The 25,073-nt window shown below is 39.4% G+C and overlaps 1 protein-coding gene across 2 annotated transcripts; it reads right to left on the reverse strand.

The window, feature by feature from the left end:
- Positions 1-1,642: 1,642 nt before the first annotated feature.
- Positions 1,643-24,834, reverse strand: ATP1B3 (ATPase Na+/K+ transporting subunit beta 3). Of its 2 annotated transcripts, XM_041475611.1 has the most exons (8): positions 24,544-24,834; positions 16,952-17,080; positions 13,334-13,441; positions 11,668-11,855; positions 10,858-10,908; positions 10,268-10,294; positions 5,821-5,907; positions 1,643-3,951 (listed from the first exon to the last, which is right to left on the reverse strand). In XM_041475611.1, the coding sequence occupies exons 1-8, from the start codon at positions 24,650-24,652 to the stop codon at positions 3,781-3,783; spliced, it is 870 nt and encodes a 289-aa protein (XP_041331545.1). In that variant the 5' UTR covers positions 24,653-24,834; the 3' UTR covers positions 1,643-3,780. The 2 variants fall into 2 exon arrangements, with proteins under 2 accessions (XP_041331545.1, XP_041331546.1); XM_041475612.1 differs by lacking the exon at positions 10,268-10,294 and having other exon boundaries at positions 24,544-24,833.
- Positions 24,835-25,073: the final 239 nt, after the last annotated feature.

The raw sequence follows: 25,073 nt of genomic DNA on the forward strand, positions 1-25,073 counted from the left end.
ACAGGTACAGAGCTAGATCTGACCTACAAGCAAAACTAAACAGTAGTTTCTGAACACATTTATGCCTTGCATATCCTATTAATACAATGCACACACACAAAAAAAATCCTGTCTAAATGAGACTTGTCATGGTAGATGACATTACAGAGTATTTTTTTCTCTAAGAAAAAAAGCACTAGTTTCCAGGTACACTAACACAAACTGTAACTACAAATGCATTAAAAGGTTTCAGTAGTTTGATGGTAGACTTAGTGTGAATGCTGAGGTGTTTTAACAAATGTCCAATTAGCAAGATGATGATTAGCACTTTCACTAGCAGGGAAGTCAAAGCTCTGAATAATTGCAAAAATCTGTAAGATTAAAGCTATGAGCATTCTGTGGTTTTTAAATCCATACTCAGAACTGCCCACATACTCTTAGCATCTAGGATTTTTTCCAGAAACCCTTAAATCATTCAGTTTTCTCCATCACAGGCAACCCACCTCATTTTTTAAGAAGACCAAAGTGTACCTTCTGATGCAAAGTTCTTGTTCTGCTTCAAGCTCTATTTAACTCAATCTCTCAAAAAATAATGATGAACAAACTTCACAGAGAGGTAAACTTAAATAGGGCAAATCCAGGTTCAGTACCAGGCTCCTGAAAACACTGCATTTAAAGAATTGTATGAAATCATTCAACACGACTTGGTGCTACGAAATATATTTTTCCTTTCCAAATCTCCTACTGAGAAAGGGGCAGGGTGCAGGGGATTAAAAACACAAAAAACAATACCCACCCTCCCCACTCTTGTTTTTGTTTCCATACTAATTCACAACCCCTTTAGTATACAACTCTTCCTTCTACTCTTTATTTCCATCCAGATTTTCTCTCTACTGCTGGGGAACTACTACAGCAGGCATTTCAGTACAAAAGGAAGGAGCTTTCTTCTCTACTGTTCTACAAGCAGCATCATCCCCAGCTAAAAGTAATTACTAGTCGGTGGCATCTGTCCGCAAGGGATCACCTTACCCACTTCAGGATGGATGTAAATAAAGCCTTACAGCTCATTCTGTCTCTTGACAAGCTTCTCCTCAGCTTCCCCTGCAACCCTGTGTGTGTTCACGTGGGCGGCGGCAGGGCGAGTGGGGCATGGCAAGGAGAAGGCACCTCAGCTGATCTGGGCACACGCTGGCAATTTTACAGGTTTGAAATTAAGTCTTTGTTCCAGATTTGAAGGCACTAAAAGTTACCTAGTAAGAATTTACCAGTATAAAAGTTAAACATTTCAGGCTTCTGGTAACATGGTAGTTAACTTAAATCTTTATTCATAATTTAAAATGAAGGCTAAGAAACCTTTACTCTAAAGTTCATATGAAGGAAAACAGTAATTTTATCCTAATAGTCTGTACACCTGTTTACAGATAATTGCTGTATCCTTTACCTACTCAAGACACAGAAATAAAAATTAGAAGTTCAGTTTGATTAAATAGCTTAACACTAGACTTGCTACCCACATACAATTTACATGCTTATTTTGAAAGAAAAAAACAGCTTTTGGAAGGGCTCAGCTTTCTCCCCCCCCCCCCAACTGATAATCTTGACATGTTTAAATTTAAAAAAAAAATAACAGAAAACCACCAACAAAAAACACTTCTACAGAATCTAGGGAGAACAGGAGTTTATTGAGTTTTACCTGTCTGAAAAGTGCTGGTGAAAAGTTGCCATTTCATGCTTTGTCTATAGACAAGATAAGTCAAAAGAGAAATTGTTGCAAAAAACAAGCTCATTTGAAAACTGAGTGTTTCTCCAGAACTTCTTACCATTCCTAAGTGAACACAAATGTGAGAAGTTTTTACATGAAGCTAGTCCTTTTCATTGTCAGATGCAACATCTACACTTAAGGTCCCTCACAACTATTAAAATACTTTCAGGCAGTATTAATACACGGAGAAGCAATTAGTCATATCTTCAAGAAGCCAGGTATCCCAGCTCTAAAAGTGCATCATTTAAAACATTAGTAATGGAATATTTTGAAAGAACATCTCATTCAGTATTAATGCATGCCATTATTACAAAAATATTCATTGCCTATTGTAGGAACAACAACTTTCTTTTGTAGACAACAAAAAGCATGCTGAATGGTATCAGATCAATATAAATCTATTTTTAATGAGGTTTAAGACACTGTTCAAGTCCCATTAAGAGCAGCTTCCTCCAACTGTGCATCAGTGTAGCCTTGCACAGCTGTTAAAAGTTTTTCACTAATGTGGCTTAGACTGGCCCCAAACTTAAAGCAGGGCATTAAGAATGGATCTTGAATTTTAGAAATCCTTCATTTAATTTGTTTAAATAAAATATTAAAAACCACTGTAATAATTAGGTATAAAAGTTGTTATGTAACAAATTTGGGCCTAACTAGTACAACATACAGGTATTTACACAAATGCAGATTTGCTGTGGTCTTTAATATTGGGAAGACATCAGAATGTGAACCATGAGCTCAAGCCCACCCCCCCCAAGACTGAAAGACAAAAACCTTGGGGAAGAGTAATATAAATTGCATGTCAGTTCAACTGCCCAAGTCAGCCCAATAGCATGGCTCAGCCTGGCTCAAAGTGAGCAGCAGTCACAAGTAAACCAGTCTGGTTGTAGTCATTTTAGCAGCTGCACTTTAAGTTACACTGCAAGTAATTAACCCAAAGTCAACAAGGTATTTCTACAAAGCAGTTGATTACACCAATTTTCCAAATGGATGATGATGAAATACATACAGAGTTCAAGATGAAAGAGCAGATGAAGGCATGAGATGTTAAAATGATGCGACAAAACAGATATATAAATTAAACAAGAATGTTTAATCAAGACAATCCTTTCTTTTTCTTCTTAAACAGAGGTTCTTCCAGAGTTTTTTTTAATTGGAAAATCAAAGCCTATTCCCACAATAGTGAGGCCACTTCTTTCAAGCAGCTCTGTTGAACAACTGTTACCAGGATCCTAAACTATTTAAATTGTTTTCTATTGATATTTCTGAACTAAAAAGTTTCAAAATATTGTAGATTTTATTTGTGCTCCACATATTACAAGCAATTAACAACACAAAGAAAGGTTCAATTCCTCAGCTAGAACACCAAACTCTATACCAAGTATTACATGTACACAATACTTGCACAGTGACAAGCACAAGAAAGTACTAGTTGAGCACTTACTTTCAGATATTCATACCAACTCTTAAAATCCACTTCAGTTCTCCCACGCCACCCAGTCTACAATTTAAGGCATCTCCACACAGCCATCCATCCACTGACCCACCCACTCCCATACACACAATTTATGTTGGAGGTGTTTACTCTTACAAAGAAATCACTATGTCAATCAGGTACCATTTATTATTTATCCCTCTAACTGTGTCTGCATTGAGATATGACAGTTAAACCAGTGTTAAATCAATACAATATTTACAGAGCACAGCACATTAAGCTTGAGACACTCACTTGGAGGATAAAACCACATTTTAGAGCAGGACAAAGGTCACCATTATTATGTGTTTGAAAACAGCTATTTACAGGTCCCTATGACATAACTATAGTCTGTACACTGTTCCAACAGGGCAGGCAAAAAGCAGGATAGGCATTTATTTTAAGGGAATTTAAACATACAATTTGGAAGCATATTATTATGCTACCCTGAATGCCATAAACCACCTTAACATTCTTCAAGGTGGTCTCATATCCTAGAATGGCATGTCCAGCTGATACAAAACAGACAACACAACATTTACTTGGTGGAGAGTGCTTACTCCAGCTATTCAGACATCAGAACTTTGAAGGCAATTCGTCCCAGAAACTTGTCACGGTCATCTTGATTTTTTAGATTAGGGGAGCCCAGGATCTTACACTCAATTGCTATTTCTTCTTTGGTACCGTTGGGGGAAATTGCTAGCTGAACAGCCACGAGAGGCTGCAAATAGTGAGCCTAGTAAACAGAAAGATGGGGAAAATATTTGAGAGACCAGAATAAGTTGGCATTAAATTAACATTTAATCCATCAGAACAGTTAAGAAAAAGCTAATTAGGAACCCAACTTTTCAAAGTCCAATCTGATTCAGGTAAGGCACTTTATTTTCCCAGGTTAGAAATACATTCTTCACACTATTTCTTAACTAATATATTCAACATAATTTGAGTCACAGACAGTATCTTCAAAATGCACATGAATTTCTACTTTTTTAGTTCCAATTCTTCTAGAAACCTTCAATGACATAACCTCAGAAATGAGTGTCTTCCACTCTTCTGCTTGTTTTGGGTTTGGTTTGGCAGGGTGCATGTAATCTGCTACAGAATGCAACTTTTTGAGCAGGGTTTAAAGTGTTGGTTTTTTTCCCAAAAGCCTGGTTCAACAAATACTACTAAGCCAGCTTCCCTTCTCCCCTGTCCCATTTACTTTTTCAGCAACAAACCATTCTGAAAGGTGTTATCTGTTTAATAGCTTTATACAGAAACCTTTCCTTGAACATCCTGACACTATCCTTACTGGTCAGTTATATTTGGTGGAACAATTACAACTTGTGACTACTGTAAAAATGAAAATTTAAGAATGAGAGCAGAACCAATTCCATTCTTTTGTCAAGGCAATGTTGTGCCTCACATCCAATTCAATAAGAACTTGCATTTTCTTGTAAAGTGCTTATGAATTAAATAGGAGCTTATTATACACTGTTAAGGCAGAATTAAAGAGCATAAAAGGTGCTCTCTTTCCCTATTCTTTTATTCCAAGAACAAGATAGAACGTGTTCTGACTCCAGCTGTTGGAAGCACAGGCAATCTCTCTTTAATTTGCATGCCTAAGTGAATAGATGGGGTACCAATTCATAACATGGCAACAAAACGAAAAATACAGAATTACCCAGAAGTAACATGAAAGCAAATGTTGAAGGAAAACAAGCTCCTTCCACATTAGTAAAAGCCATGGGAGGTTAAAAAAGTTTATGAAACTGCTGCAAGTATAGAGTACACTGGAAAAATAACTGAGAAAGGAGTAAGTTAATACAAAAATCACTTTGGTGCAATTACAACCACCCACCATGGTACACTATGGATCTAACAGATTTACGTTTGAAAAAATACCTTTATCTTCAATGGTGAACAGTGTTTATTAGACTAAATAACTTGGTCAGTAAGAGGCAATATAATTTTCTGGTTTATAGATGGTACAGATTTTTTGCATACAGTGATCACAAATTGATACAAGAAAATAAAAATATTAAATTCAAGTTTTGAAAGCAAGTGGAGTTTTAATTCTATGTATACTGTGTTCATAAAGTAGTGAGTTTAGGGTTTTTACAACAATAATTTTAGAAAACCCCAAACCTATCTGCTACATTGAAGTCCTTTTTTATAAAACAGGGCAAATACAAAGCATGACATGCAGAGCCACAAAGAAATATAATCAACAACACCATAAGGACTTATAAACTTAATATCCTACACAGGAACGCCAAGGATTAACTACTAGAAAGTGTATTGTAACATGAAGACAGGTTACTTCTCCCGCCTTTCCCTGCACTCAAAAAGACTCCAAAAGATTTCAATGAGCAAAAAAGAGCAGTCACTCTCAAGACTGCTGGTGTAGAGCCACTCCTCCATTAGGACAATGCCCAGTTTGTTCAAGTCTGCCAAAGCACGTCTCCAGCCTCACTGAGCACTGTGCAACGTCTGCATCTGCAATATTCCTTGGCAGTACCTCATTACAAAGTTCAAACTTCAGAATTAATCTGCTACTAGCAACTGTAAAGGCACACAGAAACAAAACACAAAGTGAAGACAATCATTAAGGGATACTTACATGCAAGCTTTTCCCATAGTATGGGAAGTACATCAAGTCCATTGCTCCATTAGGAGGAAAATAATTTATGTTAACCATGCCTTCTTCCTGCAATCGCAGACAGCAAGGAAAGTAGAAGTTAACATTTGCTTGCATAAAAATGAACACAAAATTAAAATGATAACCCAATGATGAACTGCAAGATACCTAAAAAAGGGCAGCTGACTTTCAAACTCATAAAATAATTCAAACCAGATTTCTTTTGGCAAACAGTCACATGCTGCACACATCTTCTACAGTAAGGATTAGCAGTACTTAAATTAGCAATCGAGTCAAAGACAGCCTGCCTTCACACTGATGAGTCAAAGAAATGGGGAAGGGGGGTATGTTCACTGTAATGAGTAATTTAACAACCCAACCCCCCATATATAATTAAAATCCCAAATATCTCCAAGCAAGCCTGTGTATTTTTGGTGAACCATGTGCTGTTTAAAGCCAGGTTTTTAAGCCTCTCAAGCTTGTAATGATACAAGCCTTCCCAGAGAACCACAGACATCTCTCTTCAACATTGTCATTCCCAACATTAGGTGCGCTCTATCCTTCAAATACAGGCCAGGTAAGAAGAAACCCAAATGGTTAAAATGGTGATGCTGCTGGAGTCACCACCTCAGAGGAACAATATATACAGATGCAGGCCTTACCACTCAACTGGCCCCTGCAAGCCCAAATCCTGGAATAAGCTACCTACAAAGCTGCTGCCTAATTTCTGACTAAGGAGTCACTCAATCCATAAAACATACAAAACATGTATGTAAGATTGAGCTGTCCAGACACAGGTTATCAGTATAGCAATACACAAACACATCTCACTATACACAACATTCTTCAAGAGTGTATATCCTGGAGTAACAAGCAGAGTAACAAGCAGCTCCCAGTTCATATCACTAGGAAATACCCACATTGTAACCTTCTGTAAAAAATTGAATGTATTACCATAACCAAGAAAAATGTCATTAAAACAACCACCCCTAAATGCTAAATATAAATTCAGAACATCACTGCTTGTTCCATGTAATTCACAAGTTCCAAGTGTATTAGCAAGTTTCATTGTTGTTTCTCTATTCCCATATGCAACAGCTGTAATTTTAAACAGATCCCTATAAAACTCAGAAGACAACTGCAGTAATATCAAAACATATTTCAGAACAAGCCACAGCTCAAGGTTACCTTCTCTTCACCTCCTCAAAGGAACATGGAATATTTTTTTTAGGATATGGCCACATTCTAATACCTTTGCAGTCTAAATTACTGCAATCATTAATATAAGTTTATTAAGTATTTTGGACCTTGAGCTTGCATATATAGCTATTAAGCAGGAATATGTTGATTTTCACCATTATTCTTTAAAGCTCATGCAGCTGAAAATATTTACTTTTCAAATATGTTGCTGAAATAATGGTTAAATAATCAGCATATGGAATAACATAGGCAAAGTAAATAGGAGTAGTGCTTTCTGGAGCAGCTAAATACCAGGCATGCATGCAGTCATCACTATACACTAAATAGGCTATCAGTGCAATAGCAGGGAGGTTCTGGGACATGCAGCTGCCTATCTAATCAACTGCTGGGGGGGTTCCAGATCTTCTTGAATAAGCAATCCTAATTAATATCCCTACACAATTAAATAAAAGCAAACTAAAAAACACCTAAACAAGCTGCATTTGCTGAAGAACTTCAAGAATCTGTTCATTAGTGAGTGTCACTTTTTCTGCTTATCATGTAGTTTCCACAAAGAGCTGCTGACAGTCAGCAAATCTAAAAATCAGAAAATGTAGCTGGACAGACAGACTTCCACCTCTAACTGGGTCTTAATTAAAACTGTAGTTTAGAAATAAGAATTTAGCAGATGTTGAAATAATATACTAAAGAAATAATATAATTAAGACCCAAGGAAAGAATTTAGGAAGGAATGCTCTATAATCACTTGAGAAGAAGAAATGGAGAAGATAAAGAATTATATTCATTAGTAGAAACTGTAAAACAACAGATTTCTATCACAAAATGCAAGATACTCAGATCCCGAGTATGCTGACAAAAGAAAGGCACATAGAGTGTCACTCATACAGCCATTCTTCATTCTTGTCAACTACAACCCCAAAAACTACGAAGTGATACTAACACAAAGTCAAGATGATCAATAAACAGCAGAAAAAGATGTATTTTGGAATTAAGGCTTCTTTTCTTTTCTCTACTTAAAAACATAAAAACCCATCAAATTTACCAGTTTTCAGTAAAGGTTGTTTTAAATTGAAATGAACAATGCTGCAAGATGTTCTAGCACATGTGAAACGGCACAACTCTGGCTCCAAACTAAAGACCTAAAATGCTGATCTTCAAACTTGGAGACAGACTCTTCTGCTGGTTTGCTTCTCTTTCTGGAGATTCTCAACACTGCAGATTAGTTCCTACATGGCGCAGAAGGAAGAACCAGCTGTAATGACTGTCTGACACTGCAAACACATCCCTCACCTACAGAAATTACAGTGATGACAGCTTCAACTACATGAGGGCAGAGGGAGAAGCATCCCCAGCTATAAGTGTGCTGACTCTGAAATCACCCATCTATCTAAAATTTTTCCGTTTTAAAAAAACCCCATATAAAAAGTGCAGGGAGAATAAAGATTCACCTCACAGGAGAATACCTTAAGAACATAAATTCCACACTGAAAAACTTACAGTGATGTTTCAGGTGGCCAAGACTGGCAGGATGTGCAGACAGAAGCTACTGAACTAATTTTGTATTTGAGGGACTTGTAAAAGCAAAAATTTAAAAGTCAGATGGCGTGTTAAGTCCAGGCAGACCCTTCTCCAAATTGCTCTCAATACATGCGGGATTGATGCACTGAAGTTCCATCTGAGCATGAGGAAGAACCTTTTTCCTGTGCGGTGACTGGGCACTGGAATAGATTGCCCAGGAAATGTGTGCAGTCTCCCTCACTGGAAATATTCCAGAACTGTCTGGACACAACTCTGTGCCATGGGCTCTAGGATGACCTCCTTTGGAGCAGGGAGGTGGGACCAGATGACCACTGTGGTCCCATCCAATCTGATCCACTCTGTGACTCTTAATTGTAAGAAATATTTTAAAAAAGAAATGAAATGGATATAAGAATCAGTGAACAGTAAATCTACAGGATGAATTCTAACTGGTACCTAAGCTTTCCTAAGCAAGTAAATTATTATGAGCTAGGGGGAGAATAGGCTAATAAAGATAAAACCGATGCATTCAAAGCAGCAAAGCCTGACAAATACTTCACTGGAAGTCACTAAATAACTAGTAAGATGAATAACTTTAAAAATCATAACCATCACACTTGTGTAGATCACAAAAATTTTAAGTGGATACAATAGCATAACTTCGTACTTCTAGAAAGAGGATGCAAGAAAGCACACACAAATAATTTCTATGTATCCCAAAGGGTGAAAAAAAATAGCAAAAAATGCCACCATGATCAACCAAGTTGTTATCAAGCTTACTGTTTTGCTAATGAAACCAGTTAAGAGGGTAAGAAAAAGTATAATTTGCTTAGTATAGTTTTTACTATTGTCTCATAGAGCATCCATAGATGAAAGTTGAAGAAATACATCATAAAATAGGACTGCCATCAATATTTTATAAACCACTTGAACATTAGTTCTCAACACCTCACAAGGCATTTCTGGTGGAAATGAAGATGACTGCTCTGGATCCTATTCTGTGTTTCAATAAGGACTTGAGAGGCAAACCCAAGTTCATTCATTGATGGCACCAAGCTAAGTAGTGCAAAACACATCAAAGAACTTGATCCCATTAAAATGATCAAAAAAATGACAGAGGAGGGCCAAAAACAGCTCTATGGAATTCAAAGCTGTGAACTTTGAGAAATCACTTCTACAAATACAGACTAGGAAATAACCAAAAGAATGATTTAAATAGTAAAACAATTAAAATACAGACTAGTGTATTACAAACAGCAAATTCACCTTGCTTTCAATGTGATCACAAAGGGAGAAATGCTGTCATTAACAATACCTCAGCTAGAGGCAAAATTCCCTCTAGTTTGGAATATCACATTGCAAAAAAAATTATAGATTAGACAAATCAAAAAAAGAGTACTAGTAGAAGGAGCTTAATTCCTTTATTCTGTTCAAGAGAATGTGGGGTTTGTGAATGGAAGCAAATAAATCAGTCTCAGGTAAGGAGGAATCACCTTTGTTTGCTATGGACTGTCCTGGAGAGATCAAAACTTTCAAAGACCTGACAAAAATCAAGTATTAAATCTGTGCCTACCACAGGTATCTAGGATGAAGGCAGAAACCCATACATGTGTTCTTCTCATGAACTGCTAATATTTTCCAGCCTACACTTTTATCAATCACCAGAAGCTAAAAGCCAGGATTCTGCCCCTTGCTCAAGCTACAAACTTACCAACTTTTTCACTGCTCCCCAAGCAGCCTAGGAAAAACACCCATAAGTCAAAATAATTACTACAATTGCAAGAAAAGATTCTGTGTAAATCCATTGGTACATAACAAATACGCAAAGATTAGCTGTTATTATAAGTAGTTTATATTTGATTTGAAGGCAACTTTTACTTGAGCAGTAACATTAGTTTTCACACACAGTTGTCTTACCCATCATTTATAAAATTGTCTAAGGTGCACTTGCAGCATGGAGAAAAAATAAAAATATAGGTTATGAAATGAGAAAACAAAATATAACTCACAATAAATAAATAAACAAGACCACAAATACACATGTAGGCATTTTCCTCAAATCTAAACCAAATCAGGTAGTTCAAACACATCTAAGGATGAAAGAACAACAAAAAATGTTTCTGTAGGTACAGTGAAGAAATTAAAGACACTAAAATTAAATGAGACAACCATAAGATGAAAAACACAAACAAAAGTACAAAATCTCTAAGAAGAAGGGAGGAGTGAAATAAACTACTTCATTATTCATCGTAATCACAAGGAAAATCAACAACACACTTATTTCTTACATTCTGAACTGACCTTAGGGGTACACTGTATATGTGGCTCTCCTTCAGGCTTTAATCCAATTATCTAAAGGAGACAAAGTTAAAATATTTACAGATCTTTTTCCCACTTTCAATTTTTACAAACTGAATTTGAACTTTTCCCTCACTAAATATGAGTTCATGCAGGGACTGTCTATCTAGTGTAATTTTCACCTGAACACAATTTTAAACTAGGACTAAGATTTAAAACATTGTTAAGTTAAATAGTTTACTCAGGTTAACTCAAAATAGTTACAGTAGTAACATAAAGTACTGTTTTCTTAAGTTACATTTAGCATGTAATTTTAATGGCTCCAATCAGTTAGCAATTCAAGTAACAGGCACATTATTCGTCAATCAGTAACAGGACATCATTGAAAAGTCAAATACATTGTAGTTTTCCTCACCTTTCATAGTTTAAGAGTTACAGAATGCATTAGAGTTATTGTTGAACATGTCTCGAACACAGACATGAAGTGCAACACTTTACTTTGCAGAGTGGTCTAGAATCTGTTTCACAGAACAGTAAGTAAAAGCAAAGAACAATATACTTCTGAAAACAAGATTCAGATATTTTGGTTCAAGTCATCAGAGCCAATACTGGTAAGTATTAGAACGCTTTAAAAGGTCACTTCATATTACTCTCTGGAATTGCTCAATGTTTCAGTAAATTACACTCTTCCAGAAATGCAAATATTTTGAGCAGCAAACTGAACACATATTTCAGTGCTTTCCACAGTAATTTTTTCATACAGCAGTAGTTAGGAGCACTGTACTAAGAACTAAAAAATAAGTAGGCACTTACTCTATTCATTTTCACAAGCACGCAGGGAGTTCCTTTAGAATAGCCAAAATTTGTATCTTCCTTCCCAGAGCACTGTCCAAGGTCAGAGAGGTTAAATCGACAGGCCTTTTTAACAGCAGCATCACTCTGATCAAAGATCTTTCCCCGGGTACAGTCTATGTTTTGTGACTGCTTTGAATCATTATATGCTATGAAACAAAAACAGCTTGTAAATCAATTGTATAAAGCACATAATCAGCCAAAACCATAAATAATTATCCTGGTACTTCCCTAAGACTTTTCTCCAATAAGTATTTTCAGAGCACTGTACCTTACATCCATCTTAACAAACACTTTTTCAAAGACTACAGACAAGTAGCAGTGTACTTAAATTAAAGAATATTACAGAGAAATTAATACTTTCCTGCTTTTTAAATTGTAACAATAATCACAACTGAATGAATTTCTGTACATAAACTAACTCCATATGCTAAGCCAATAATGTATTAAAATACAAACAATCAAGTTTTTATCTGGAAACTCAACCAATTTTCCCTTTGCACGTTTCTTTTACAAATACGTAGGAAAATTTGAAAGTATTCCAATAATTAATATTAAATTGCCCTTATATTTACATCAGATAGTATAATTTATGTTATACTAACATCTCAAGTTGTTTCTCACTTTGTGTTTCTGAAGTGCACAGACCACACTGCCACGAATGCTAAACTACTCCCATTTAAGACACTTTGTAGTTTCTTCTCCTCCCTTACACCCAGCTCCCAGCTAATAAGGTAAAATGGAGAAGGGGAAAGTTCATCCTTGATGCAAGACCCACAGAACTGCACGAGAGGCAGGCAGTCATGAAATGCAGCATTCCTCTCAGGAACCCTTGGCAGAGCTCTGAAAGAAAAGCCTACTCATAGAAGCTTTTAGTAGGCACCAAAACTGTGAATATGGGAGAGATTCAAGTATTGCTGTAGCTAACAAAGTAACTCATGCACACAGGAGAGATTTCACAGCACCTTCCTCATTCTGACTAACAACTTCTGAGGGGTTAAACTTATTAATATTTTCAATTGATTTCCATATTATTAGAATAATACATATAGGCACGTAAGTAAAATAACGTATGACAAACCAGTGATTTTTCCACCCTTCAGATTTATCCTGTATTACCTTTTCTCCATGTTCTAAATTCAGTGGTTTAATATTTCTGTGTGTAGATACTGTGTATCAGAGTGAAAAATTAATAAATTGCAATTAATTTAATCTTTGTGTGCCTCATTTTTCAAAGAGACACTGAAGTTCTTCAGACTAAAGTACTCTCACTCAGTTACCAAATAATTTAGATTAAGACTAAACAGATAACTCCTGATAAACTTGAATTAAATTCTTTTGCCATATGTAATTTTACATCTCACAGTATTTTTAAATAACCACATCACCAAAACTCTCCATTATGTACTGCACTATTCCTCATGCTCAGGCTCCCTGTCCAATACAGGCATTATACTCACCATTTTCTGTAAAATAGAGACTTTTATAACACACATATCTACAGTAACCCTGAACTTGCATTAGTCTCCATTAGCAATTAGTAACTACAAGCAAGAAATTAAATACTCAAGATTAAATACTCAAGATTAAGACTCCTAAATTACTTGTGCAATTTTAAGTAACTTACATTCAAGGAAGTTTTGAAGTGTAGTAACATATTCTGAGTATGATTGGCTGTCACTCCTGTTAAAGTAAAATTCCAATGCAGTGTCTGGCTTTGGTGAAATCATAAGTCCTTAAAAAGAAAAAGTTTAAAGTTAGGAACTAAGCAACTTATCTTTCCTTCACCACTCCAACCCCTACTCAAACATACATAAATTGGAAAATGTCTATTATCTGTAAAGAAACATTAATGTTACCCCTATATTCTACAGTTCTGGAAGGTACTTCGTGTTTGAAGCCAGTAATGAAAATCAGCAGTATATTAATTAACATTTAAATCGTGTAACTGCAATTCACAAACCAAACCAAGTGATTAGGAAAAGGAAAATCAGCAGTTTAATCACTTTCAATCAAAGATTTTTATTGATCCACTTTCCACACTCAGCAAGTTAAGCTTGAAAAATAATTGAAAAAATACCAAAAGCACACCCAGAACACCTTCAGTTCAAGCAACAGTTCAAAGCTTTAGGCAATACAGAGTGAAGCTATGATTGTATTATTCTCATAGAAACCCAGAAATAAAAATTAAAAATATGATTATACATAAAGACGGCTTGAAAGTTACCCAGGTCAAAACAGACAAGCCAAACTAGTTTTCAGTCTTCTCCTCCATCCCCTCAAACAAAGTTGAGGTGCCACCTGTTCCATGGAGAATACAAGACACTTTAGAGAGCCCCAGGGGCACGGCTCAGCCAGCATCAGTGTCCGGGAACCCCTGCTCCCTCCCGCTGCCTGCTGGGGCAGACCAGAGCTGCAGGAGGTACCAGCCCATGGATCACCAAAGCCTCACCTGGAGGATGGGCAAGCACCCATGGAATAAAGCGTGGCCCTCTCAAGAGCTGAACTGCCCCTGCTTCCCAGCATATGGCCCAGAAAGCTGCGGAGTTCAGTCTCAGGGATTTCTCTGCAGCAGGTGCAAGCAAAAGGCACACTGATACACCCAGCCTGTGCCACCAGGAGCTGTCACTCACACAGGTGACGGCAACAAGCCCCACCCGCCCCCCAAAAAAATCCACCCAGGCCATCTTTATAAAAAAAACCCAAACACTTAAGAAAGTAAGATAAAGTTAGCTTACTGTAGTTAACCATCACAGTAAAGTTTAGTAAAGTATATCAAGAATGTAGTTCAGCAGCCCAGGTCTGTTAAGGATTTATCTACAGAAATGGCCAAGCTTCTCATCCAAAGGCAGAAACTATTTGCAAATAACAAACATCTATACTAGAAACTCATAGCCAACAAATCATCTTCAGCTTAAAAAAAGAAAAAAACAACAACCCACATACAATTTAGTGTATTTTATTCTGGGTCATTTATAGGATTCCAAATAAATCATAAATCCTCTTTTTTGCAATAACAGCAGTTAAATTATTTCCATGGAAGCCACCAAGTAAAGGTCTTAATAACAAACAGTCCATATTTTGACTGCAAACTATTTTGCCCCATTAGAGAAATTTTCTGGCCTTCACACTGAACTGGGATTCAACAAAATAAAAGGCAATTAATAGCAGGGCTGAAAAATCACTGAAGGGGTTTTACACATCAGGAGCTTTTAGGGGATAAGAGATTATTATCTACAGGACTATAATGTAAATGAAGGACTTAAATGGTATTTTTCAAAGGGTATATGACAAAATAACTAAACTAGTCATCAATGAAGGAAAAAATAATTTGAAGAGATTTACTGCTTCAGGGGAATGTCAGAAACATCCTATGAAGAGAGGACTGCTCCACTTCCAGTGGATTAAATTCTGCCTAAAAACTATGGTGTAAATTCTACAGAAGAAGCTAATTGAAGGACTGATGCAAAGACTGTGAGAGATGCAGGATTTGAGCACTTCTAGAGGAACAGAATTAACAGCCTCAGCAGAGGATCACATCTAGGATTGTAAAAGAGTTCACATTATTTTACAATTCCAGGAGGGATTTAACAAAAAAGGTTTTAAAATCAGCTGGATTTAATTGATACTATTATATCCCAGTGTACAAAGCAATTCAGATATCAATTGTAAAATAAAGCAATTGTGAGATTTCCAAGTACGTTTAACTTAAGAGGAGAGAACCTTTGACCTACGGCATCCATGTTTTGTGTGTAGATTTTAGGTTTTTTTAAAGAATTTAAGTTTACAGCCAGGAACATTACATGTTTCACTGCAAATGATAAACAACAGAGTTAAGGAGAAACATTAAAACAGAAAGAAGCAACTTGATTAACTTTAATGTATGAGTAACTAAAGACATGGCTAATAAAGATATTTAATTCAGAAATGTTACAGGAATTCAATTAAAAACTTAGTGTGGCATACATACTTTTAAAAACAAACATCCCTTATGACTTATTTCAGAGCCAAGGAAAATTAATACCCTGAACTATGTGAGAGAAGAAATGTCACTCAAGCCCAGCATTAAGCCACAGCTACCCACAGCTTTCATCCACTATGATGCTTCTGATTTCCACAACAGACAAACGGTTAACTAAGCCACCTTCTTCTTCCCTCATTTATTTTTCTTCTTTTTATTTTTCAATTATTCTTTCAAGCATCTAGCCCATTTTTAGCTTGAAAAAACAGCACAAATCCACAAAATCCCTTACAATATGACACTTGTTAGAGAAGCCAGAACATTACACCAAAACAAATTCTGTTCAGAATCCAGAGACATTTATCACACTGGCCCAACTACAACTTGCTCACACAAAGATAACTGTACCATCTTAAGTGTGTATACAGCTGCAAGATGATGCTCCATTTTAAGAGCTTTGCATTCAACAAAAGAAAAAAAGTATTTAAAAAATAACATGGTCTCACTTCCACCAATATATTATTATATTGGTGAAGACAACCACCTTATTACTCATTCTTATTTGTACAGGGTTGATTTTTTTAACATCCAATTAGTTCCTTCAAGCAGCCAACAGTGAGACAGGTGGGCAGTACACCAGGGAAGCAAGACACCACTTTCAGTGGCAGCTACATGTTACACAGACTTAGCTTCATCATAAACAGGGCCCTTACACATATGGATCCCTACGAAACAGGTCTACAATCCCTGAAATCCACAGACATTCCATGTCAGTTGGAAACTATCTAATACTGTAATAAAAACTCTGCAAAGGCCTCTATCCCACAGTCCTCACATGCTCCTGAGCAGATCACACCCACAGTAGAGCCTTCCTGTACCTTCTGCAAAGTATCAAACGCTAATCAAGGTGGCCTTCCACCTGATCCAAGAGAACTGGTTTAAAGTAGCTTGACAGCAATTTGATTAAATTATAAACCAACTTCTACATCAGCATGCTGTGTGGATCTGCAGGCAAAATTGTGGTCTACATGACAAATTCAACTGACAGGAACTTAAAGGAAAAAACAGCAAAATTTAGCAAAAAAACCCACAAAAAGCTACTGCCTGAATTTATGCTATAAATATATATAACTTGCCTTACACCAAGTTTTACCTTTGCAACCTGCAAGTAACCGAATAATGACGATGATTTCCCTTAAGAGGTTCATATTTCAAAAGAGCTCACAAATGAAACTCAGTTGTTAAACCAGACAGAGGTTAATGAAAAAATAAATACAGTGTTACCTGGACTAGAAATCCGGTCCCGGTACTTCGGTATATCACTGCTCAGTGTCTGAAGCATAACCCACATTGTGAATGTAAAGAGTGCTGCTAGGAAGCCATAGAATACCAGATAGAATAGCAAGATCAATCCTGTAAAGAAAAAGCTGAAATTATGATTTTTGTTTCATCTAATTCCATTACCTATTTTGAAAATCAGAAATGGGAAACAAGCAATACAATGTTTGTAGTCATAAATATGCCTCTAGCATACATATGGAATGTATACAAAGAAGTTTTCTTAATACTTTCTGATTCTTAAAGCTTATAGTCCATTTTGGTATCTCTATTTTTAAGAGAGAAGCATTAAAAACTACTCTTTGGGCTATATAGGAAAGCTAGCAAAAATTACTAAGCAGTGCATTACAAAAAAAAAAACCTATCACTTGTTTACTGGAATTTTAGCTTTGTATCTGGTTGTTGGGAAGATGAAAGAACTGAGGGAAAAGATAAAATTATTACACTGGATCCAGACCAGGGAGGAAGCAATTGGTGCTTTAATAACATAGTTGATATTTGAGGGAACTCCACACAGAGTAGTCCTTCACACACGTCCAGTTACAAGATACTTCTCAGGGTGAAAATGCTTTTGGCCATATGTTTTTGGAAACAAACCAAGCCTTCTCTCCAGATTTATCCAGCCTAACACACACACCTGCTTTACCAATCTACCCTGGGGATCCAGCAACCCCATCAAATTCACCAAATACAGATATTACCAGCTTCAACTGGTTTCATTAAGTGAGCACTCAATACCAATGAAAAAAATATGTGGGACCTAAATAAATGTTTTTAGACTGAGACTTAAGGACACATGCAGAGACTTTGTCAAAAGGAATGGGAGCTATTAAAAGTACTGAGGGGACTGGATGCTTGGACTGAGAGCCATCTTTAAAACCATTCTAATTCAAAAACATAACCAAATGTTGAAACAAATTCAATTTTTATTGGACATTCTAGCTATAAGGGCACTATCAGAAACCAGAGATGTAACTCGGGTATGAAGAAATGCACTTCAAAAGCATTATGCAACATCCTACCACTTGACAGAATCAAGTGCAGTACCTTCTACCCTTTCACAGAAAAGGCAAGAGCAAAAGTAAACACAACTGTACTCCAGGGCTATGTACTGTCCACTGGAAGACGACAGAAGGAAGCCTAAGCCCTGGCTCCTGTCCCAGAAACTGCTTGCATTTTGCACTGAAATAGTCTCTAGTGTAGTATGGTACCCAGAAACCCATGACTGCTAAAAATCCAAGTACCTGTTTTACTTCTCCCAAAAGAATTCTGTGTACATCTATTAAAATAATGACATGGTTTCCAAATTCTTTACTCTAAGTAAAGTTCTCAACAGCAAACAGCTGAATGTCAGTGGATTCTCCATTTGGTTTTCGTTTTCAATCTCACACATCAATGAAGTTACCTACCAATCTGCAATAAACTGAAAATGATCAGCTACTTAAAATACAGCAATTAGAAGTAGCAAAGTATGCAAACACAAAAACAAGATTACTCTATAATGAACTAGACAGCTGGACATCTATTGTGAACGAACGCTAACGTTATTTAGAAGCTATTTAGCTGCTACAATGAGAACATAAAAACAAATAGTAGACATTCTAGTCAACAAAAGCCATTAAAAAAGTTGCATCTGTATTTGGTACAGCAGCAATGTGTTTTACCTACAAGTTTGTAATTGCTTTAACTGGATTTAAAACAGAACAACAATCTTCTGATTAATATCCACTGTGTTCTGGGTATTATAAAACCAACCAAACAAAAAAGCTCCCTTACAAAACTCTGGTCAGCTCTCATTTTGATCCATACAAGTTAATCAACTACTGGATATTTTCATCACTCTCTAGAAAGTACACTTTCCATCAAGTGAACGGCACATTCATCAAACAGTCCCAATGGAACAGAAGAATTTGATATGTAAGACAAGACAAGCAGCTGCAGTGGCAAGTAGAGTAAAAGCAAGAAAATCAGGGAAGTTATTTCAGAATACGCTCGCATTCAATTTCTAAAACATGCCAAACTTCACTGGAAAAAGAAAAAAACTGATGAGCATAACATGGGCAATCAGAGCACCATGGAGTGCAGTTCTGAGCAGAGATGGCCCAAAGAAGAGTCCTGCTTAGGGCCAGCACTGCCACATCCCCGCATTCCTGGCCTCGGAGCTGACCTGAGGGCAGGTGCCACAGGTGCCCCACCCACGGCACAGCCCCTCACTCCAGCGGGGCTGGCAGCGCTGGGACCCCTTCCCCACCAAGGGCAGCTGCAGGGCACAGCTGGGGACCCCTCACAGCCTGGAGGGAGCAGCCGAACAGGGGTAACAGTGGTCCCCACTCCGTGTGGAGACTGCAGTGACAACAGCACCGAGCCCAGACCTCCCAGCAGCACCCAAACACCGGGGATGTGCAGCACAACACGGCTGGAAAGGCTGCTTCTATTCACGGCCCTGAAGTTCCACTAGCCTCCCCCAGCCCAACAAAGTTTAATCTTTATTTTAATACAGCTTGTAAATGCACTGCAGAACACTGACCACTAAACGGACCTATTTACATGACTCTGCCACATTAAAAAGAGGGAAAAAACAAACAACAAAAATCCCCTCTGCAACTTCCAACAGCTCCAAACTGAGTAAGCTGCTCTTTGTGAGCCTATTAGTACTAATTATCCTTAGCTAATCACAGTGAGCAAGCCATAACCTGTCAAGAAACTCTGCCAAAATAACTTCACATAACACTGGATTTCTTGTCAGGAAACAAGATGTACCCAAGTAACAGTGAAAAGCTATCTTCCATATTTCCTTCAAACAAAGTACGGCTTCCACATCTAACATGCAACCCAATTCAATTGTTGTAGAACATCTTGCACACCAAAATGATAACACAAGAAAAACTCAAAACCAAAATTCTGCATTACAATTTACCTAGTTGTTTTGGTTTGCTTTTCTTTTTGCAGGGCATCACAGTATGAAAACCACTACTTCATATCCTAACCACATCGACAAGCAAGTCAAATCTGGAAGATTTCGATTTCTGAACAAACAAGTCAATACTGTCATTAGCTGGAATTCATTTGCATGAATCAAAACACCTCTCCACTGTGAAAATTAGAATTTCTAACTGGTAAATGCAAGATATCGCATACCTGGCCATCATTTCCATGGAATACAAGCTTTCCAAACTTTACATGGCAAAAGCAATGAAAAGCATGTTACTCTGGCATAAACCATACTGACAAATCCACCTGTACATAATGCTTAGTTAGATATATACAGGTATCAATATCAATATATATCAATTAATTAGATATATACAGGTATCAATTAATTAGATATATACAGGTATCAATATAATCCCATAAACAGGGTAGCAACTATTCAACATTACCTGCAACAACAAAAATTAAATTCTGTTTTTATGGTTTGTTGGATTCCATGCTGCACTGATCCTATCACCTGCATGACTGTCCTCCAGAATATTTAACAAGTGGGATTTAAACATCCAAGTGCCATTCCTACTGACTGCTACCAGTACCAGGAACATCAAGGAGTTTTACTCCACCTGCAGATGATTTCCTTACTTTAACCTAACTATACACATGAAATAATCACTAATCATGTTTCAATCTTATTTCTTGGACACTCAAGAATTACTGTTTTTCAGATTTGGGTGACAGCAGAGGGAGAAAGAAAAAGACTAGGAAGAAATACAACCTCAGTCCCATGTTATATTTTATGTCACCATAAGCCAGGGCTCCACACAGAACATGGCTCCAGCTCAGAAGACAATAAAACCTGTTAAGTGCAACACTTGCAAAGAATCACAAAAGCCGGGTCTAATGCCATGATTAAGCACTTCGAATACCCCACCACCACCACAAAATACACTTACTGTACTACTAGAGCATACTGATATCTGTTACAAGACAAAGCAAGATGCCTTTTTTCAGAGTGCTCTGAGCCAAGGAAAATAAAATACTGCAATGGCAGTGATGCCAGAATGTTTAATATTACACTACTCATGAAGAAAGCTAAGTGACAGTAAATCCCTGCTCAAAACACCAATAAAGAAGACAGACTAACCATGTCAGAAAAGCAGTTAAAAGTCTGACAACACTTTTTTTGTCTTCACTGAATTCCAACCAGGAATCTTGGATCTTTTGTCATGGTGACCAACAAGAGTGTATTTCCACTGACATGGTGGAAGGCTTTCCCAGAAATAAGGTGTTGGGTTTTGTTGGTGGGGTCTTTGTTTGTTTGTAATTACAAACACATATCTGTGCACCAAAGAATACAACTAAGCATGCAAAAGAAAATTCAGTAGGTCTGAATTTCTATATACTTCAAGGCAATGGCACCTCTACCTGACACAACTAGCTTTACAGAAAGACTTGAATATACTTGACATGATATCTAGTGTGACCAGAGATGAAGTATTGCTACAGTCTATATTGCCCTTCTTTTTTGGCACAAATTATTTTTTTATTAAACTTATGCAAATAGAATTAACTATAAGACAAGGCACACATCTGAGTATGCAGTGAGCATCTCATTACAAGATGTTTATGATGATCTCACTGCATCCTTGCTAACTCCAGGCAGACACAGCACCTTGCCATTACAGGCAGAAAGTGATGCTGATCTTCCTTCTTCTTGCAGGAAGGCCCCACCCAGCAGCCTGCTGAATCCTCCTTTCTCTGCTCTACCTGATTAAATCCTGGGTGCAGACCCACCCTCGCTCCCATCACCTCTTCAAGGACTATCAGCATCCCTCACACCTTGCTGCTGAGAACAGCACAGCCTCAAATCAGCAGTTTTTCCCCAGTACTTTCTGTCTCTTTTAATACAACAAATGATTATGCCAAGTAATTAAAAATAGAAGAGTTTGGGGGGGAGTGTGCGTAGGTTTGGATATCAACTTGTGAAAGATTCAAACTAAAGTACCCCTCAAGTCTGAAAAAAATAAGGCGAAAATCTCCAATTTTTTTCCACAGGAGGAGACATATACAGTTTTCACCAAGCTGTAAAAAGCAACTCCACCAAACGCTAAAATGCAACCTCTGTTACATGACAAATGAGTACAGAACCACTTGTGTTTGATCTTTTCACAAATCCTGAACTGGAAATGGCAGATAGAGGAGTACTCCAGTGCCACAGCATTGGCATTCACAGAGAATCACTGCCTTGCAGTTACCATTTACATAAGCCCCCCAGACTATGTCAGACTAGGGCAAAACATGCACATACTGTGAATAATTACTTAACGGCTTCTCTACTGCTCCTGTCTCATTTCTGTGAGGAAGCTGTCTTGAGACAAGAGAAATATGCACAGAAGAACCAGAGCCAGCTGAATTCTCATCGTGCTGTCCCTGGAGACACGACAACCCAGCAGACTGGCAACCAGAGCTCCCCTCCCCTATGTCCTCGCCTTTCAGCCCAGAGACCAGCAACAGAAAAGGAACTGTAGTCGGTGAGAGAGCTCTAAACTCACATCTCGACTGCAAGAGCAGGAGACCTAACCCTGCATATTCTCCTGTGCCAACAGAGCCACCCACTTAGTGTCCTGCCATTGAAAAGTAAAACCAAACAGAAGCCACACACCTTGCCCCAAAATAGTCAGATTATAATTAAATAAGCATAGTATATTAATCACGCAATGCCAAAACAAACAAAACACTGAAAATATGGTGTTACTAAACATTCACTTCCTACGGTCCAGGCTGAGGAAATGGTATATAGTAGTAACCACATGCCAATCACCTATACTACTAAATAAAGTAGTTATTGTAACTATTATTAGTTATAATTTTACTTCTTAATGAAGTAAAATTATTCCAACTGTCTATACATACTTTCTTAAGTAACTGTGGAAATTCAGTTACCAACTAAGTCTTCTCAACTTCAGATGTTATCTATTGGCTTTGGGCTAACATGGACTAGTAACATCCTAAGCGACTTATCCTACTAGATAGGTTTAAACAGAAAAGATGGTTTCATCTTCCCCTTAAAAAAAAAAAAACAAACCAAAAAAACAAAAACAAACAAAAAAACTTGCAAGCTATTTCTAACATATCTACAGTCTGTGCTGCTCAGACTCATGACACAGCCAGACTTCTGCAATCCACACACCCAGCCCACGCACTTGAGGAAACCTGCCTGTACAGAAAGATCACTAGACAACAGCATAGTGGAAATTTCCTATCCTTTGCTATTCAACTGGCAGAGTAGCTGCAAGCTCTTATTTCCATCTGAATGGAGGGGAACTCCTGTCAGCTCGGGCCCTCTCCTGACAGACAGGAGACACTGGCACGGCAGAGAAAGCACACCCCGTGCACCGTCCGCTTAAAGCTCCTCCTCGCTATTTCAACATCAGCATTCATTGAGATCGTGTCAAGGCCAAGGATGTATTGGCCTGTTCCTTAACACCACGCTGAGAGTCTTGTTGGTTTTGTAAGCACAACTATTAAGTATCCCAACTACATCCAAGTTTTGGGAGGAGACGCAGCATTTTCTGAAGTCAGTAAATACGTCCCATGAGGACTGAAGAAACATCCTAATATTAAGCATTTGTACAACTGCTTAATATGAGAAAACACACTCGGAAAATCAAAATATTTTTATTGGAAGCAACCAGATTACGATAACATGCTTTCCAGCTCAGAAGAAAGCAATAGGATGACTACCTGAAAAGAGGAAAATAAACACTGCCTTCACAGCTTTATCTCGGAGAGCCTTCATTTAAAGCTTCCTTTAAGAAAATAAAAGGCCCAGCAGCCCTACGCTGGAACAAATTTAGCACGATGACGCACAACCACACACAACGATGACTTTCTGGAATTGGGGCTCGTGAACTTTTGGGGAGGGGGATTGGGGATTTTCCTCGCTTCCCCGAACTGCAGCTCCCAGCACACAGGCAATTCGCGCTCATTCATTCTGGATTCCGTGCGCCGCTGGAGCGCGGGGGGGCATCGGGCACGGCTGGAGCGGGGGAGCTGCCCGGCACGCGCAGGCTGCGGGCGATGCCGCGGGCGGGGCCGCCCCGCACCTCGCGGCGGAAACCCGTCACGGCCGCACCGCGGCGGCCCCCGGGGCGCCCCCGGCAGAGCGGGCGGGAGCGGAGCCCGCGGGCCCGCACCGGTTGCGGGGCGGGCGCTGAGTCATCTCGGGACGCGCCCCGGGAACTCCCCCTTCCCCCCGACCCCCACCCTCGCTGTCACGGATGGAGCTATTTTTAGACCAGCGGTTGTAACGGGCACCGGGGCGCGTGCGCCGCCGCCACCGCGCGGGCCGCCTCACCTGGTGCGCGCCGCCCCGCATCCCCGCGGGGACCCTGCCGCATCCCGTCCCCTCATCCGGCGGGGGGCCCTCCAGCCCGTCCCCGCATTCCCGCGGGGGGCCCTCCGCATCTCGTCCCCGCATCCCCGCGGGGGGCCCTCCCGCATCCCGCCCCCGCACCCCCCCACCTCCCGCGCTCGGCCCCGCTCCCCGCCGCCCCTCGGCTTCGCCGGCGCCTCACCCCGCCCTTGTTCTCCGCGGCAGCCCTTACCCCAGCTCTTCGCCGTGCGCCCCAGGAACTCGCCGCTGTTGGGGTTGTAGATGAACTGCCGCCACTCGGCCATGCTCTGGCGGAAGGGCTTCTTAGTTTCCTTAGACATGGCGAGGCGAGGAGCGGCTGCGTCGCGCAGTCCAGCGGCAGACCCTCCCCGGCAAAGAAAGCCACAGCCAGCGCCCGCTCCCAACCGCTAAGTAACTGCGGCCGCGGCGCCCGGCGGGAGAGCGGGCGGGGGCCGGGCACGCCGGGACCTTCCCCAATCCCGCCCTCCTTCCCTCTTCGCGCCCCCGCGCCGGGCGGGCCCCGCCGCGCTCCGCCCACACGCGATCCCCGCTGCCGCGCGCGCCCCCTGCCGGCCAGCGCCGCCCTGCTGCGGGGGGCGGGGCGCGGGCAGAGCGCGGCCCCAGCGGCCCGGCCGCCGCTCCCCGACCCCACCGGGCGCCTCCCAGGCCGGCTCCGGGCTCCCGTGACCCCGCCATGTGCCCCGCCGGTGCGGCGCCGGGGATGCTGCGCTGCGGGGCGGG

This window comes from Pyrgilauda ruficollis, unplaced genomic scaffold (genome assembly GCF_017590135.1).
Source record: "Pyrgilauda ruficollis isolate IOZ18807 unplaced genomic scaffold, ASM1759013v1 scaffold36, whole genome shotgun sequence".
In the NCBI taxonomy this organism is placed as follows: domain Eukaryota; kingdom Metazoa; phylum Chordata; class Aves; order Passeriformes; family Passeridae; genus Pyrgilauda; species Pyrgilauda ruficollis.

Excerpts from the sequence above, each read along its gene's own strand:
- ATP1B3 (XM_041475611.1), bottom strand. The coding sequence starts at position 24,652 with ATGTCTAAGGAAACTAAGAAGCCCTTCCGCCAGAGCATGGCCGAGTGG. Across the intron at positions 11,856-13,333 it reads ACTTCAAAACTTCCTTGAAT|CATATAATGATTCAAAGCAG; the intron begins GTAAGTTACTTA and ends TTTGTTTCATAG. Across the intron at positions 10,909-11,667 it reads TGCTTGTGAAAATGAATAGA|ATAATTGGATTAAAGCCTGA; the intron begins GTAAGTGCCTAC and ends TGTCTCCTTTAG.